The sequence below is a fragment of the Apodemus sylvaticus genome, chromosome 13, assembly GCF_947179515.1.
Source record: "Apodemus sylvaticus chromosome 13, mApoSyl1.1, whole genome shotgun sequence".
In the NCBI taxonomy this organism is placed as follows: Eukaryota; Metazoa; Chordata; class Mammalia; order Rodentia; family Muridae; genus Apodemus; species Apodemus sylvaticus.
Genome location: NC_067484.1, coordinates 63,439,101 through 63,456,945, shown reverse-complemented (window position 1 = coordinate 63,456,945; position 17,845 = coordinate 63,439,101). Strand labels below are relative to the sequence as shown.

The window sequence follows — 17,845 nt, the reverse complement described above, 5'->3', positions numbered from 1 at the left end:
GAGCGAGAAGTATAAGCCTCTGGGCCTGTGGCTTCCCACCACCATCACAGTTTGTTCAGAGTCTCCCTTAAATCAGTGGTTCTCAGCCTGTGGGCTATGACCACTTGGGGTTGCATATCAGATATCCTGTGTATCAGAAATTTACATTATGATTCATAACAGTAGCAAAATTACAGATATGAAATAGTAACAAAAATAATGTTATGGTTAGAGGTCACCTTAACGTAAGGAACTGTATTAAAGGGTCACAGCATTAGGAAGTCTTGGAATCTCTGCCTTAAGTGGATTGTCACTACAGGCCACTAATGTCTGTCTATCTCACCTACTTACTCCCAGTCCCAGCTTTTTGGGCCACTCAAAACATATATCTTACATACCACCTTTCTGGCCTCCCTGTTGCTAAAGTATCATTAATGAACATATTAATTTCATCCCGAATATCAGCTTAGAAAGTCTTATGATGAAACTGTATGAACTGTCTATGGTTTTACACTTTGATCCTTTAAAGGGCTTTTATTGTTTAATTTATTTAGGTTACACCTCTCAACTGTTCTTTTAAAATTTGGTATATGTTTTAGTTATTCTGCCTGGTCCCATACCTTTGTTTTGAGGTTCCCTTTAACATAGATAGGCTGATATTTACCCACTTGGCTCTTACACTCTTCTGGCTCTAAGCCTGGATGGTAGCAGGCTCTAGTTTGCTGCCAGAGTGCCTGTTTTAAGCTTTGGTGTATCCATCGAACTCTATTTTACAAGCAGGATCCAATACTCCTATAAATAGTCAGCATTACCTTAGCTTGAGGCCAACATTTCTCAAGCTGACTGCCCTGCTCTGCTATGTTCCCTGTGCTGGTGTGGTACCCAAAGTTGAAGTAGGTCAGAGGGGCACTTCTGCTTCTTGGTTTGAAATTGAGAGTGGGGGGGGGGGCAAGGCTGCCATGTTTCATGACTATATGTAACAAGCAGTCCAGAAAGTTATTAGAAAACAATTCATTTAAAAAGAGCATATATAATAAAGTGTGTAAGAAGTTTAAAATTACAGAATTTGACCTATAGCAAACCTGTTTAGAACATATAACAGACTTTCCTAGACCTTCTACTCTCTTGGATTTGGTGTATCTTCTGAGTGTGCGAGGAATAATATTATTTAATATATTTAAAAATATATATTTCTATGTTTTTTAACTTAATTTGTCTCAGATACAATCAGTTTTAGAATATCTAAGTCTTTTGTCATAGAGTACTTATTGTATTACAATGCATAATTTTTCTACAGGGGGATTGGTTAGGTTGCTTTTTTCTTTCTTTCCTTCCCTCCGTCCCTCTCCTTCCTTTCCTTCTCTGTGTGTTTGACAGTTTGTGTTTTGTTCCTTTTTTTTTTTTTTTTTTTTTTCCCATTTGTCCCTGGCATATAAAAGTTACTATTTGGTTTGATTGTGAACATACTCAACTGTTTTTGTTGTGTTTATTCCTAGATGTGAAAAAGCTTGAGTCAAATGGTAATAGCTATTTAAAATTTTGGTAACTAGAGTTTGGAGGACTTTAAGGATTCTGCCAGTTTTCTCGGAGCTCATGAGCTGTTTAATAATTTGACAATGGAATGTTTATGTATTTACTTTTACTTTTGTTTTTTAGACAAGGCACCCTCCTGTGTAGCTCAGGTTGGCCTCAGCCTCAAGTTCTTTCTGTCTTAGTGTCTTGGGAGCTAGGATTGTAGCCACTGTCACTGCGGCTATCTGGGATACTGTACTCTTCTCAGAGTGCTGATGAAGTTGAACTGCTCTCATATTTACTAGCTATATTCCTTTATACAGTGTTTGCTAATTTTGGGGGTGGGTGCTTGGTTTTAAAAAGTAATGTATTTTTTGTTTATTTTATTTAACCCTTTTTCTTTTACATCTGTCCAGTTTATCTAAATCTGTTTTATTCTGGTATCTTGTATAAATTCTATACTTAGGATTAGTGGAGTATCTAGTGGTAGACTTCTTGCTGAGCAGTATGTGAGGATCTGGGTCATATCCCTAGCACCATAGAACTAATATTTTGTTTATTTGATTTGATTTTAAAGTGGGTGTTTTGCCTGCATGTATGACTGCACCATGTGCCTGCCTAGTGTCTGGAGGCCAGAAGAGCGCATTCTGATCTCTTGGATTTAGAGTTACAGACAATTGTGATTTCACTATGTGGTTGCTGGAAATTGAACTTGGGTCACCTAGAAGAACAGTTTTAACAGCTGACCTCCAGCCCCAGAATTAATATTTTGATGAAGTCAAGTTAATTTATCTTTTTTATTTCTAGTAAGGTCAAGTTAGAAGCCCTGTATTCTTAATCTCTAGGAACCATCGAGCTTTTGGTTCTGAGTTTTGGAAATTCTCATGCTCATTTTTAAGGTCACAGACTTACTGTAACTTTTCCATTTATTATTAGAATTTAGCTTATTTTAATAGTCCTATCCTATTGTGGGCGAAGATGACTGCCTTTGTTTTCCATGATTTATTAGTATTAGTCTATGGCGTTTTGTTTTTTCAAGTCTGGCTGACCTTGAACTTGTTATATAGCTGAGCAAGACTTAAGTTCCTTCCTGATCTTCCACTTCCCAAGTATTCCACCCTTACTCCTGCTCCTGTGGGTTTAACTTATAAAGACTTTGTAGATAAAGGAAAAGCATCTTTACCAGACTTGATGACTTGGGTTGGATCCCTGGAATCTACATGGTAGAAGGAGAGAGCTGACTCCCAGAAGGTGTTCTTTGACCTTACATGTAAAACACCCCCCCCCCCCAAATACATTTAAACAGAAATGTAATAGAAAAGCTTTTTGAATTTCTTTTTTTTTAAATTTACCAAAAGTTGCATAGAGCCTTTCTGTTTTCTTTTTGTTTCTATTTTTTTTTATTCTCAGTACTTTGTTATGACAAGTTTTAATTTTGCAAATATGTCAAGAATTCTTCAATATTGAATTTATACAGTGTGTGCATAATGACCATTGAGTTTATGTAGTTCTGTGTTGATTTTATACAACATGTGCTTAGTGACCATCAAGAGTCTATAGTTTTACATTGAGTATATGTGTGCAAGTGACCCCTGAGAGTGTCTAGTTCTCTGCTGAGGACATGGAGTATGTGTCCCCCGAGGATCTCTAGTTCTTACGTCACCATGTTTGCTTTAACCCGCTGTCTGTAAGCCCACTGATCTTTATTTAAACTTGGGAAGTTACAGTACACCTCACTCTTTGTTTTTTGTTTGTTTGTTTTTTGGTTTTTTGTTTGTTTGTTTGTTTTTCGAGACAGGGTTTCTCTGTGTAGCCCTGGCTGTCCTGGAACTCACTCTGTAGACCAGGCTGGCCTCGAATTCAGAAATCCACCTGCCTCTGCCTCCCAAGTACTGGGACTAAAGGTGTGCGCTACCACCACCCGGTTTGATTATCATTTCTTAGGACTATAGAAGAATTTCTTGTGTTTTTTTTGGTTAATTCTGAGGTTCTCTGACAGCTTCTCTGTGAATATGTGTGGTGAATATGTGTGGTTCCTGTCTTGACCCTAGAGAAGAGCATAAGAGAAGCTTTGTGTGATGTTACTTGCATATAATCTTAGTACATTAGAGGCTGAAGCAGGAGTTCCCGAGTTTGAGAACAGCCTGAGCTACATAGAAAGAAATCTGGAGAGAATAACATTATCATCTTTCCTGATTCATGAGGATGATTTATGAAAAGATTGCCAATTTAGGCCTTTAATATCAGAACAGTGTTCACTGTAGAGTTGGACATGATTTGCTGGACATACTCCTAGATGTTATGATACTGTTTACTCCTGCACATGTGCCATAGCATGCATTTGGAAGTCTCCCAGGGTCCTCTAGGATTCCTTGAAACTGTCATCTACAAATAAAACTGCTTTTCTTCTGTGTTTCATTAAGTTTCCTCTGTTATTGATTCTCTCATAGGGCGACCTTGCCTTGTTCCTGTACCAGTTCTCAGTCCTTTTTTTGAAATAGATAGGGTCTGGCTGTCCTAGAAACTCCTGAACATCAGCATGGCCTCAAACTCACAAGAGCTCTGCTGTCCTGCTCCTTAGCACTGGGATTAAAGGTGTACATCAACACTCTTTTCCCTCCTCTCCCTTCCCCTTCCCTTCCCTGTACATGAAAGGGGGAGCCTAGCCTGAGGCAGGGGCATCAGGGAGATCCCAGAGTGGACAGGACCCTGAGCTAGGAGGAGGAGAAGGGAGAAGAGAGGCGAGCCAAAGCAAGAGGCCAGGAGGGTTACAGGTAGTTGGCAAAGCTGGAAAAGTGAGCACCCCAGCTCCAGGGAGAACCTGGTGGCCAGGTCTGCTTTGATATGTTGCACCTTCTCCATTTGTCCCAGGGTTTGAGATTTAACATCCTGAGTGCTGGGATTAAATGTGTGTACTAGCACATCCAACTCTATTTTTATGTTTACTATTCAAAGTGTTTCTTAGAAGCAGCTTATAGTGTAATGTTTTTATTTACTCTGTCAGTTTTTGGTTTTATTGGTATGTTCTTCAACCTTAATAGTTTCAGCCTATTAATAGTTAATGTAAGTTTTAATAATGTTGGATTTGGAATATAATTACTTTTTGTCTTTGCTAGCCTTTTCCTCTATTCTATCATAATTTCGGTTTATTTAATTTCTTTAACATTCTGCTTAATTTATTGGCTTTTTTGAGGACATCTCTTATCATCAGTTGTTACTTCTGGAATGATCATATCCATACCCAATCTCCATTTTGTTTTATATGAATGAATGTATTATTGTATGTATAGAGCTGCTGCTGGGCAGGCCCCTTTAAGCCTGTGCTGTGCACACTGACTTATCTTACAGTTATCTTACACATCAGTGCTACATGCATTAACATGCCAATAGACAGGTGGAATTTCAAAGAACCTAAGAAGAAAAATTCTTTTATATTTACTGTTTGTCGTGTTTTATTTATTGTTAAAGATGCGGGTTTTATTGAGTTATTTCAGCATGGAGAACATTCTTCCTAGACTTGTCTTCTGGATTGGAACCTCTTAGCTTCTCTTCATCTAAAAATACTTTCTCCCCTTTTGGTTCTGCAGGATGTGAAGTTCAGGTTCTGATTGGCAATTCTTTTTTTCCAGAACTTTAAAGATGTTTCTCTGTGTTTTACCCTGTGGGGTTCTTACTAAGGAATAAAGTTGCCTCATATAAGTTTTGCCATTCCCCTCCCTAATCCCTAGTTGCTGTTAGGATATTTTACCCATTATGTTTTATTCATGGTTGCTCTTTTTGTGTCTAGGCCTGGTTTTCTTGGAGTTATTTTTTATGGGGTTTACTGGGCTATGCTCAGCAAACTGAGAAATATATCTTCCTATTATGCCTTTGGAAGTATTTATTTTATAGGTATGAGTGTTTACCTATCTGTATGTCTATGTACCATATGCTCAGGGAGGCAAGAAGAAAGCATTGGATTAGCTGACAAAGCAGTTAGAGCTTTGAGCTGTCGTGTGGGTACTGGGCATTGAACCAGGCACCTCTGCAGCACTCCATGTTCTTAATTGTAGAGCCATCTAAGTTTGTGAAGTTTAGGTTGTTTCTATTTCTATTCTGGAAACTGCTATCCTTTGAGTACTTTCAGGTGTGTGTGTGTGTGTGTGTGTGTGTGTGGGTGGAGAGGGGAGAGACAGAGGAGAGAGAGGTGGTATCTCATGAAACTTAGTTTTTGGTTTGGATTTGATTATTTAAACATAGGATCCTTTGCTCATTTCATTATCTAGGTTACTTTGAGCTTGACAGTGTTGATTAATTTCTAATTGTCTGGACATAGAGACCTGCTTTCCTTGGACTTTGTCTGCTGTACTTTTATATATTTAACATTAAACTTAAAAGTTTAATATACTTGTTTTTTTGTTATACCTTTAGTTTTCTAATTTTAAAAGTAGGACTAGTGGGCTGCCTCAGTTTATGGAGTTCTAGTGTAGTCCTTTATATTTTACATATTCTATAATTAGATCAGGTTTGCATTTGATATGTAATTAAGAACTAGCAAGAACAAAGTAGGTACTACGGTTTGCTTTTTAAATTACAGAGTTATTAATAGTGTTTTTGTTGCCTTTGAAATAGCTTAAAATTTAGTGCTGTATCAGATTGGTTGTACGGAATTCAGTTCCTAGGCATTTTAAACTCCATCTACAAGTGATGAATATGCCTATCTGTAGTCATGCTTCTCTTTTGTTCTGAAAGCTGTTATGAAAACCATTATTAATTAGGACCTATTATTTTCTTACTGTTTGCCTATCCTTTTGCCCTTTTAGACTTAACATTAAAGACTTAGCTATCAAAGTTTTTTGTAACACAGGAAAATGGTATTTTATATTATTTTTAGGTGTGTTGTTTGGACTGGCGATGAGAGGGTCTTCTTTTACAATCCCACCACTCGCCTTTCTATGTGGGACCGACCTGATGATCTGATTGGAAGGGCAGATGTTGACAAAATTATTCAAGAGCCCCCTCATAAAAAAGGATTGGAAGACATGAAGAAGCTAAGTAAGTTTCAAATTAGGAATTCATCCTCTGGATTTAATCCTCTTTCACTAAATGATTGATAGTATAAAGGACATTTGAAATATTTAATCTTAAAAAATTAAATAGACTGCTATTCTAGTTTGGATACAATAAAAATGTAAAGAATTTGGATAATGGTTTATTTTGTAAAACATTTTTAACTTTGTTGCTACTATTTTCAGTTAGTCTGAGATGCTGGAGCTGTTGCTGTTGGCAGAATGCTTATCAATGCTACTGAATCCCTTAGCAAGCCTTCAGCCTTCCTTTGTACTAGTGATACAGTTTGCAATAATCAAACTATACAGAATATTTTTATATTTTCTAAAGTTTCAAAGTCTATAAAATGCAAAATTTTATAAAACTATAAAAAGTTAATTCTGTAGGCTGTGGTAGCAAACACTTGTAATCTCAGCACTTGGGAGATAGAGGAAGGTTGATCTCTGAATCCAGTCTAGTCTGGTCTTCATAATGAGTTCTAGACCAGCAAGGCTATATATACATAGTAAGACCCTTGTCAACCAGAAAAACAAAAATCCATTGAACTAGATAATAACTTTCTTCTTGAATATAGAAATCCTTAACCTCTAAGACATTTTAAAATCTACTGCTTTTTCTGATAATATTTCAGAATATTGGGGTACAAACACTTGCGTATACTTTTTTGTTGTATAATTTTTGATGGCAATTTTACTCAGTTTTTATTATGTTTATTCAGTTTTTTTATTTAGTTTTTAAAATGGAACTCATATAATACAAAAATATGGTAAATAAATCTTTTTTTTTTGGATTTGGTTTTTGTTTGTTTGTTTGGTTGGTTGGTTTTTTTCTCAAGACAGGGTTTCTCTGTGTAGTGCTGGCTGTCCTGGAACTCACTCTGTAGACCAGGCTGTCCTGGAATTCAGAAATCTGCCTGCCTTTGCCTCCCAGAGTGCTGGGATTAACAGGTGTGCACCACCACCGCCCGGCTCATATAACATTTCTAATGTAACAAATCTTAATATAGTCTTTAAAGTGACTAAAAAGCACAAAAGCGTTTGTGCTTTTGAGTGCTTTGTAGATCAGGATACTTTGCAGCCTGTTTGGTGCTCTGGCATCGTTTTTTTTCCCAACTTCAGTAATATTTGCTATATATGAATGATGATGATGATGATACAGATGATATCAGAGTAAACAGTGCCAAGAAAGCATGAGATTTGCTTTTGGCCTTTTTTTGAACATTTTCTTTATATTTGAGAAAAATTTGTTACATAAGCATTCATTCTAAAAAGTGTTCTATGAGTTATGAATTGGGAGTTTCTTATTTGTAAAATTAAAACTAGGAAGTTTTCCATTTTATAGATAAGATCTGGGCAGGAAACATGAAACCAAATTGATACTACATTTTGAATGGATGATAAATAAAAATATTGAATTGTCATACTTAGTGTTTGATTAAAGAGTAACTGGTAGATATTTTGTTTAAACTACATTTTTTAAAAAGCTTGTGAATATGTGCATTTGCTGTTGATAACAGTGTTTGAATTGTCTTTGCTAGGGCACCCGGCTCCAACAATGCTGTCCATCCAAAAGTGGCAGTTCTCGATGAGTGCAAGTGAGTGACATGACTGTCAATGGCAGCCTTTCGTGCGTTGATGTGAATGCCCCAGCAGTGGTTAGCCAAAGAATCAGTGGCTGGGAATCCACTATGCCTGCATATGTTCTATTCAGTGTTTTAATGAATTTTTATCTTACAGTTAAAGAAGAACAAGAATTAATGGAAGAAATGAACGAAGATGAGCCTATTAAAGCAAAAAAGCGGAAGTAAGTAATACATAGTTTGTGCATTTCCAGGTAGATTTATAGTATAGAGTTGATGAAGTTATCAGTTTGTGATTGGAAGTTAATGTGTAGTATCTGTCTGATTAAGAAACAGTCATAATTGCTTTCTTGGACCTGATATTAATTAGCTTTGTTTTATAATGTAGAGATGGTGTTCTTTTTGTTATTAAAGTTTGGAATACTTGGTCATACAGATATTATGAAACTACTTGAAATTTAGGTATTAATTGATAAATTTTCTATAGACTTTAATAGGTCTAGAGGTTATTAAAAAATAAAATTTTTCTTATATCAACCTACAAAAACTCCGTTCAAGGGATGTCATTAAAATGGGCACCTTTTCCATATATGTGTTTATCTTATGACTTGCTTGTTCCTAGAGACAGGTCATTACTCTCTGGTGAGGACTGAGCTCACTAGTTAGAAAATACTGAGAGACACTGGAAGAGGTTAGGAGCATCAGTGTGGGCAAGATGTGATGTCACTTTTATAGGGTGGAGTAAGGTTGGCGTCAAGGGAGTATGTGAATGGGATTATCGTTTTCTAGCAAGTAAGAAAGTTTAAGAGGATTATTAGGGACTGGTTGATAATCGTCCTGATTGAAAGAGGACAGACTGTAGCCTGATGGTGCTAAGAAGATGAGTAGAACAACTCTAGTAAAGAGAGATTTCTTTTAAATACCTGTTTGTTTATTGGCAACAATGTTAAATTAAGATCTTATTAAAGAGAGTTACCATCATCCCGCAACTGAGGCAGCTGCTCTCATTTGCATAGTTGACATTTTTATTCCTTAATCAAATGTATTTTCCCTACTTGTGGTTATTTACTTTTTTGTTTTTAAAAATTGTAGACTAAGACATTTGTCTTAATGATTAATTGTAAATGACTGTATTCATTCTGTTTATGTACCATAATTTTAGCTATTTGTGATGTTAAACGTTTAGGTTGTTTTTAATTGTTTGTTCTTATAGACATCTCTGTAAGGTTTTTAACTGCTTTTATCAGGAGAATGTCAAAGAAGTCCTTTATGTGGATTGCCCGAGCTTCTCTATTTAGGTACAAAGCTACAAGCCTGGTTTTCCTGGCTTAAGTTTTTCTTTTATTTATTTTATTGAGATAGATAGTGATAGTTTGTATTGTGACATTTAGTATGATTCTATAAAGGTTGTTTATTATATTTCATAGCTGCCTTTGCTCTCCTCCAACTATTTAGGTACTTCTGTAAAGAAAGAGAGTATACTGCTTGGAAAATTGCTTTACCTGTTTATTTTGTGCATGTCTTAGGTCACAGACCATCTTACTAAGTTCTTGCAGGTCATGGGTTGTGTATTCTATTTCTTTTGAGCCTTCCCCAGTTGCTAGTTACTGCTCGTTCTTAATTAGGCTGCGCTCCATTTGTAGCTCCTGGGTTACCTATATAGCATGGTTTTGACCTTCCAGTAACTTCTGTTGGGAATATAAACCAATTTTATTAGTTTTATGCTGTTGATCATGCTTAAGAAGGAAGATTTGTTCAAATACATTTGAGTACATTGGGTATATTTCTTGGCTTAGTTATACAAATATAGGCCTTCTTTTAATAGTATCTATGTTTTGAGAGATAGCAAGATTTCCTGTGTACATCTCCTTGTGCACACACAAGCAGTAGGTTTGCCCTTAGCCCTGAAGTGTAGTTTTGGATAAAGAAGACGACTAAGTCATCACTAGCCATCCTAGTTCCTAGTACTCCCTCCTAGCCACTCTCGTGCCCATGGTCTCTAAGACCCGCCCACCAACTTAAATCAGCTGGTCACCAGAAAGTGAGCAAGAATGTCCCGTAGGTAAGGTGTTTATCTCACATGCTATATATATATACTTGGCCACAATGCTTTTTTCAAGTTATTTAATTTATTCTTAAAATAAATATTTGAAATCACTAAGACCTTTTCATAATTTTTAATGTATCTTAAAACATTTTCCGAATTGATAAAATATTTTTGGAAATGCTAATTTTTTAAATATTATTTCAAGAACTGAAAATATATTCTGTTCTATTTGATTCTAACAGTTTTGTAAACAAGCCAGAAAAGCTTTTTCTTTTCTGCTAAAAGTTTCTTTAGCAACTGGAGTGTGTGTGTGTGTGTGTGTGTGTGTGTGTGTGTGTGAGAGAGAGAGAGAGAGAGAGAGAGACAGACAGACAGACAGACAGACAGACAGAGAGTGCACATTAATGATATATATAATTTTCTTAACTAATGTAGCCATTGTAACATTAGAAATGCATTGTAATTATTATTAGAATGAAAGTTGTACTGTATAATTTATTTGAAATCCTCAGGATGGTTTGTTATGTCAAAAATATGCTGCTTCTAGTTCCTTGAAAATTCCACTGATTTTAAGAACTTGGTAAGTTTTGTATTTGCTTACTAATATTGCCTTATGGTTTATTTTTTATAGGAGAGATGATAATAAAGACATTGATTCAGAGAAAGAAGCTGCGATGGAAGCTGAAATCAAAGCTGCCCGCGAAAGGGCCATTGTCCCTCTGGAGGCTCGAATGAAGCAGTTCAAGGACATGCTGCTAGAGAGAGGGGTCAGAAAACAATCTTTGGGGGAGATATTTCTGTTTTATATAAGTAATATAAATATGTCTTGCTAAAAGGTCAAATCTAAGGTTAGTGCTCATTAAATGGGGTGGGAAGGATAAGGGAACCTGTTAAATTACTGTACACTTTTTGAAGTAGCCTTTTATTTGGCTTATCATATCACATTTAACTAAGTGACATTTTACTGTCTTTTAAAGTATAACTAGCATTTAACATTTGTTGGGTCATATAATTTTGGTAACACATATAAGTATTAACATTACAGAATTGCGGACTACTTCGGATAGGTAAGGTATATATGATTCTTCCAATATCTTCAGAACAACTTTTGGTGAAATAACTGATACTTACGATATTAGAAGCTTAACTGAGAAAGAAACTTTTTGGTTGTATTCACAAATGTATTTGAATAAGTAAACTGTTGCATTTTAAAATCACAATATTGCTCATAAGATTGCAGTTAGTATGTGAAATCAAAATGCAAATCTTCAAGGCTTTTTCTGATGTACTAAGTTTAAAATGTCACACAGTAGTGGTTATTTTTAATGAGCAACGAAGTGTGTGTTATTTCTTTATAACAAAGAAATGGTCAGAGCCAATTAATGTGGAAATTTGCTGTTGCTAGCCTCCCACTGCTTTTAATTTATTAGTGATGGAAACTTCACTATGGTTTTAATGTCTCCTTTACAAACAGATGCCCTGTAGATTTCAAGCAAAATTATGACCTTTCTTTAGTCGAGTATCTTAATGATGAGGCAATGCTTTCTTTTTATTTTAAAGGTGTCTGCTTTTTCCACATGGGAGAAGGAGTTGCACAAGATAGTATTTGACCCTCGGTACTTGCTTCTCAATCCTAAAGAAAGAAAACAGGTAAACGCTATAACAGTGAAAATTTACCATTTTGAAATATAGTGTTTAAATATTGAGACAGAAACTCCCAGGCTGCTAACCTGTCGGTCCTTCTGTACTCTTCGCACACTCTCCACACTCAGCCACTATTGGGTTGTTTGTTTTGTTTTGCTTTTACTGTACTTTGGTGTGAGGATATCAGATCCTCTAGAACTGGAGTTAGACATGGAGCTGCCATGTGGGTATTGATAACTGGAATTGAACTCAGGTCTTCTAGAAGAACTGATACTTTCTTTTCTTTTCTTTTTTTTTTATTCGATATATTTATTTACATTTCAAATGATTTCCCCTTTCCTGGATCCTCCCCCTCCCTGAAAGTCCCATAAGCCCTCTTCCCTCACCCTGTTCCCCAATCAACCCCTTCCTGCTTCCACTTTATTTCATAACAATACTTACACAACATACTTTCGCATTTTAGTGCTTAGTTAGTGGTTCAGTGTGAAGCTTTCCCACTTCAGAAACCAGATTATTTTTGTTATTTTTATAAGAACATGTCCTCGTGCTTCATAGTTAATGAAGTTCTGTGGTGGATTTAAAAGTTATTTCTAATGAATTTATCAATTTGTGCTAATGGTGAAAATTTACAGTAGAAAATAGCAAAATCCAGTTTTTTTTTGTTTTCTTTTGTTTTGTTTTGTTTTGAGACAGGGTTTCTCTATATAGCCCTAGCTTTCCTGGAACTCACTCTGTAGACCAGGCTGGCCTCAAACTCAGAAATCTGCCTGCCTCTGCCTCCCAGAGTGCTGGGATTAGAGGCGTGCACCACCACTGCCGGGCCAAAATACAGTTTTTATAAAAACGAAAAGCAACCACTGTTTATTGGCTTTTAAACCAGTGTGCTATCTTGTCTGCATGTAAGTGTATAAATACTGTGAGGTGTAGTACTTGGCATTGTATCTCATGCATGCCAACAACTAACTGTTTGTTAAAATCCTTGTTCCATAATTATAGAGAAATGGGGTCTCTTCAAGGTTTCTGCTGAACTAGAGTTGCATGAAGTAGTCACCTTGTTGCTAGCTGTCATTCCCTTGATATTTGGCATAGTGTCACCTCATGGCAATTGCTTCTTGCTCTAAAGCATTGTAGACTTGTAGTTTAGGTAATAATTAAATTCTCTGAACCATATGCACAGTGGCTTCTGTAAAATGGTGAGTATTCGAGTCATGCCATCATAGTACACTTGAACTGTGAAGTTTCTTTTGGTAGCAGTGCTATTCATTTTGATTATTTATAGTGTAACAATTGGAGTAATTCTCAGCAACCCTATCATTTTGCATGCAGACCTACTTATGAACTTAATGGAGAGAAAATATTTGCAGTGTCTGTGCTTTGATACTTATAGTAGAACAACATGGCTTTCCAAATACATTCGCCTGTTCATTTTAAGCTTTGTAGCTGTTTTGTTTTGAATTGAATACTTTCTTTAAATTGTTCAAATGTGATTATCTCATTTTGTCATATAATGGCCCAGTCAAAGTCTGTGAATCAGCCTTGGTTTTGTTTGATTTGTTAGAGTCTAAAACATGAACTGGCCATGAACTGGATGTTCCAACTTCCAGTTAAGAGAAATCAGATTAAGTTGCTGTTCTTAAACTTGTCTAGTATATCCCATTTCAATTAAGAGAAAACAGATTCTTGACATTGAATGTTTTACACATAGTCATTTCTATATCCCTCTTAAAGTTCTCTTTAGCTACACCAATAGCCTTTAAATAAGTGACTTATTATATTATTATAAAGGCACATTTGGTGCTTGTTATTTCCTTCACCTGGCCAGTGTTTACTTTCTTTGCTTTTCGGTATGGGTTTTGAATAGCACTGATAGGTCTCATCTGAAATGAATAGTTTGGGGCTGGCAAGGTGGGTCGGCATACCTGACTTGAGGTTTTTTTCTCAAGACACATGATGGAAGAAGAAGAAAACCAGTCCCTGCAGTCCATGCATGTACTGTGTCATATATGCACACACACATTCTTTAAATACAGAAACATACATACACACACACACACACACACAAAATAAGTATAAATAAAATGATAGTGTTTATCATGTTATTTACCTTTCCTGCAGCAGTTTTGTTCTGTGGTGTCCGGATCATTCCCTATTATAAAAGTTCTGGAAGACTTAACATTTTAGCTTAACATTTTACGATGCATTCTTATGTTGTTAGAAATTTCTGAGTGAAACCTAAGAACTGTACTTTGAACTCTTCAACTTCCAGAACATTGCCAGTTGCTAGAAATTGAGCTTCTTAGAGTTGCAGCACAACAGAGAGAATACTGTTTCAGAAAGAGCCCCTGTGTAGAGATTATATCTTCTAAAGAAATTATCTTTAAACTCTAGTGTTGGGGCTGGAGAGATGGCTCAGCAGATAAGAGCACCGGGAGCTCTTCCAGAAGACCTGGGTTCAATTCCCAGTACCCACATAGCAGCTCAACATCTGTTTGTAACATCAGTTCCAGGGAATTTGGCACCCTCACAGAGAGATGCATGCAGGCAAAAAACATCAATGCACATAAAAATAAATCAACCTTTAAAATTAAAACAAACTAGTGTACGTTCTGAGAGGAAAGAGAAATTGGTATTTGACATTCAAGTATAAATATACATCTTTAGGACTTGGTTTTATTTTATTTTTATTTAGAAGTTAAGAAAGCAAATAGATGATTATTAAACATTTGCACATATAATTTCCTATCTCAGTTTTTTTTTAAAGACTTATTTATACACTGTAGCTATCTTCAGGCACGCCAGAAAAGGGCATCAGATCTCATTACAGATGGTTGTGAGCCACCATGTGGTTGCTGGGAATTGAACTCAGGACCTCTGGAAGAGCAGACGGTGCTCTTAACCACTGATTACTAAAAAACCAATTTGTTTAATGTCTTAACCTAAAATTACATCCTTTGTTTCTAACCAAATGCTTTAGCTTATAACTTGTCTCCTTTAATATTGTTTTGGATAAAAGGTAGCCTAAAGGGACAAAATTTTTATTATATGTCATGACAGTAGTGTTATAAATAGAAATATGTTGTAAAATAGTATTTTCACCAAACAGTTTGTGTGTAGGATTTTTGGCTCTGGTCCAGACAATTACTGATATTTTAATGGGTTGTCTCTTATTTTAATGTGTTATTTGGAGCTTTAGAAGATAGACAGTGTTACTGTCACAGCACCAGCATGAATGTTTAAGATTATGCATTTAGACCATGTTGATTTGACACTTAGTCTCATGTTTCAGTAAACACGTCTGTTTTGTATGTAAAGTGTGTGTGCAGGTGGACATAAGAGGCTGGCACTGGGTGTCTTCCTCACTGTCCACCTTAGTTTTGGACAGAGTCTGTCATTGACGCTGGAGTTGACTGATTTGGCTGACTGGCTGAGCAGCAGGGTTTGTGGATTCCTTGGTCTCCCTGTTCCTCCCCCACTGCTGAGGTACAGATGCCCACCATTGTGCCTGGCTTTTCTGTGGTTGCTGGGAATCTGAACTTAGGTACTAGTTTATTGATGGAGCCAACTCTTCAGCCCCAGAAACTTAACCTTATGAAGAAAAGGATACATATAAAAAAGCAAAATGATGAGTGACTATAAGATGAATGTGTATACATGTAAGTTACCAAGTTTAAGAAATATTGCTAGCCTCGCAGAACCTAGGTAGGCCTACGTGGTAATAGTCCCTAAATGTATTTTTTCTTATGTGTATAAAAGGAACTTAACTAGGAGTTGCTTTTAAAATTCATCTACTCTTACTGTAGCTTTTGCATTCATGAATTGAAATTGAAAGAAAGTGGTTGCTTAAAATAGGAAACATTTAGCCAAGTATATTGGAGAGTGTGACAGGAGTAAGGAGAGATTTCTCATTAACGGAAATTCAGTAATCATATCAGTAATTCATAGCATTGCTCTGAACTACCTCAAAGAAAGACATGTTTAATTCTTTCTAGTACCTTGAAAGAAAAATGTGATAGAAACTGGTCTCTGGTGTGTGTGTGTGTGTGTGTGTGTGTGTGTGTGTGTGTGTGTGTGTAATCCTGAAACTCAAGAGGCAAAGCACCAGAAAGCGGCTTGACACTGTGTAGGCTATCATGATTGGAGACCTATGCAGAGATGCACAGTCACCCAGGAAGATAAGCCTCTGGGAGTCCTTGTGAGGGATTGATTAGAGTAGCCTAATTGAGATTACTGAGTCCTAGAACTGCTTCAAATCATGGTATATGAGGTATTTGTTTTGCCCCTTTTAACAGGGATCAGAAAACTTCTTACGGGTCAGATGATATGTGGGGTTTTGTGTCCACATGCTGTCAGTTGCATCTGGATCGCTATTTTAGTGTAGATGCTCTATAGACAGTAAGTCAGACAATGGGTATGACTGTTCAAATAAAACTTTACAGAGATTTTATAGACCAGACATTTACATTTCAGTTAACTCATCATCTTAGCTGTACAGTACTGAGTAGAGGAACATAATGTAGCATAGATTTAAATATCAAAGGAGAATTAAATTACAGGTTCTGTGTTACTGACTTTTCTGAAATGAATTCAAGAGGACTGTGGCTTAGCTCTTTTGTTTCTAAATTTGAAATCTTTGTTATATTAATTGGAGAAAAATCACAAACTCCCGGGCTTTTTCCATGTTTTTCTTTTCTGTTTTGTCCTGGAAGGCTAAGCAGAGAGCTGTGTGCTTGGGTACTGTGCTGAGGCTTTCCAGTGAGGCTTGCTGAGATAGTCTACTACTGCTAGTTACTGAGTATACCGGTCCTATTACAGTTTACACATGGAGATGTCATTTTGAAATTTTCTATTAAAAAGATGGAGTTATCAAATTGCCTTTTTTTTTTTTTTTTTTTTTTAAAAATAGGTATTTGATCAGTATGTCAAGACCAGAGCAGAGGAAGAACGCAGGGAAAAGAAAAACAAAATAATGCAAGCCAAGGAAGATTTCAAAAAAATGATGGAAGAAGCAAAGTTTAATCCAAGGTATGTGTTTACTGCAATCAGATCTCAGTGTGGATTTCTCCCTGAACTCGAGGAGACAGAGTGATTTAGGTAATCAGGTTATACCTGTTTTATAGATAAAGTAACATAAGCAAATGAGGTAGTTGTGGCAAGAGCCTTCCTCGTTCTGTTATTGCTCAGAATTGTATAGACAGGAAGGATCATGGCTCATGTTTTGCTTGTGACTCTGAATGACAGTACCTGGGGGTTTTTGTTTGTTTTTATTTTCTTTTTTTGTTTCTGAGACAGTGTCTCTATTTTCCCTAAGATGGTTTCAGACTGCTGGGCCTCCCAAGTACTGTGTCCACAGGCTTGGACTGCATGCCTGGCTGTGGAAGTGTTTATCTGTTTAATTTTTAAGGTAATAAAATTGGAACTCAGTGGAGAGTGGAAACCATTATCAGAATATATTATATGGAAAAAAAAGGGCATACAGACATTTTAAAAAAAAAAAAAAAGACTAGAATGGGGAGTTTCCCATCAGGCTTGCGTCACACCCCTGAGCTAAACTCCAGCTCCATGGGGAGTCACGCTGAGAGGAGAAGATCATGGGTTTCTGGATTAAATGGCACTTACAGTAGAGGTTATTTTAGTTAAGCACTTTTTTTTTGTTTTTGTTGTTGTTCAAACGGCTCTATGGAAGAGTGATTAGAATCTATTTAATGTAATTTTTTAAAGTCCATATTGTAAAAAGAAATGTTTACTAGTACCAAGTACAGAAAACTAATGAGCAGGACAGCCAGGGCTACACAGAGAAACCCTGTCTCTAAAAATAAACCAAACCAAAAAAAAAAGAAAAGAAAGAAAGAAAAAGAAAAGAGAAGAAAAGAAAACTAATGAGTATCTGTAGCTCTGAAGAGTATAACATTTGGGGGTTAGAATTTCATACTACAAACAGGCTTAGGCTTTTTCATAGAGCATAGTATAGGTCATAGTTTAGATTGGCTTACAAGAGACATTTTGGGGTACATGAGATGATTTGAATGTGTATAGAT

General features: G+C 36.2%; 1 protein-coding gene across 6 annotated transcripts in view; it reads left to right on the top strand.

Annotated features, from left to right (window-relative positions):
• Positions 1-17,845, top strand: part of Tcerg1 (transcription elongation regulator 1) — a 60,735-nt gene that overhangs the window by 29,020 nt on the left and 13,870 nt on the right. For 4 of the 6 annotated variants that reach the window (XR_007980684.1, XM_052201403.1, XM_052201401.1 and 1 more), the window contains 7 exons: positions 6,365-6,525; positions 8,078-8,134; positions 8,277-8,343; positions 9,367-9,417; positions 10,798-10,933; positions 11,727-11,816; positions 16,714-16,832. Coding sequence is in view for 5 of the 6 variants with exons in the window: in XM_052201403.1 (XP_052057363.1) it covers positions 6,365-6,525; positions 8,078-8,134; positions 8,277-8,343; positions 9,367-9,417; positions 10,798-10,933; positions 11,727-11,816; positions 16,714-16,832 (681 nt within the window). In the remaining variant the exon portion in view is untranslated. The remainder of the gene's footprint in view (positions 1-6,364; positions 6,526-8,077; positions 8,135-8,276; positions 8,344-9,366; positions 9,418-10,797; positions 10,934-11,726; positions 11,817-16,713; positions 16,833-17,845) is intronic. The other 2 variants (XM_052201404.1, XM_052201402.1) reach the window with 1 other exon arrangement.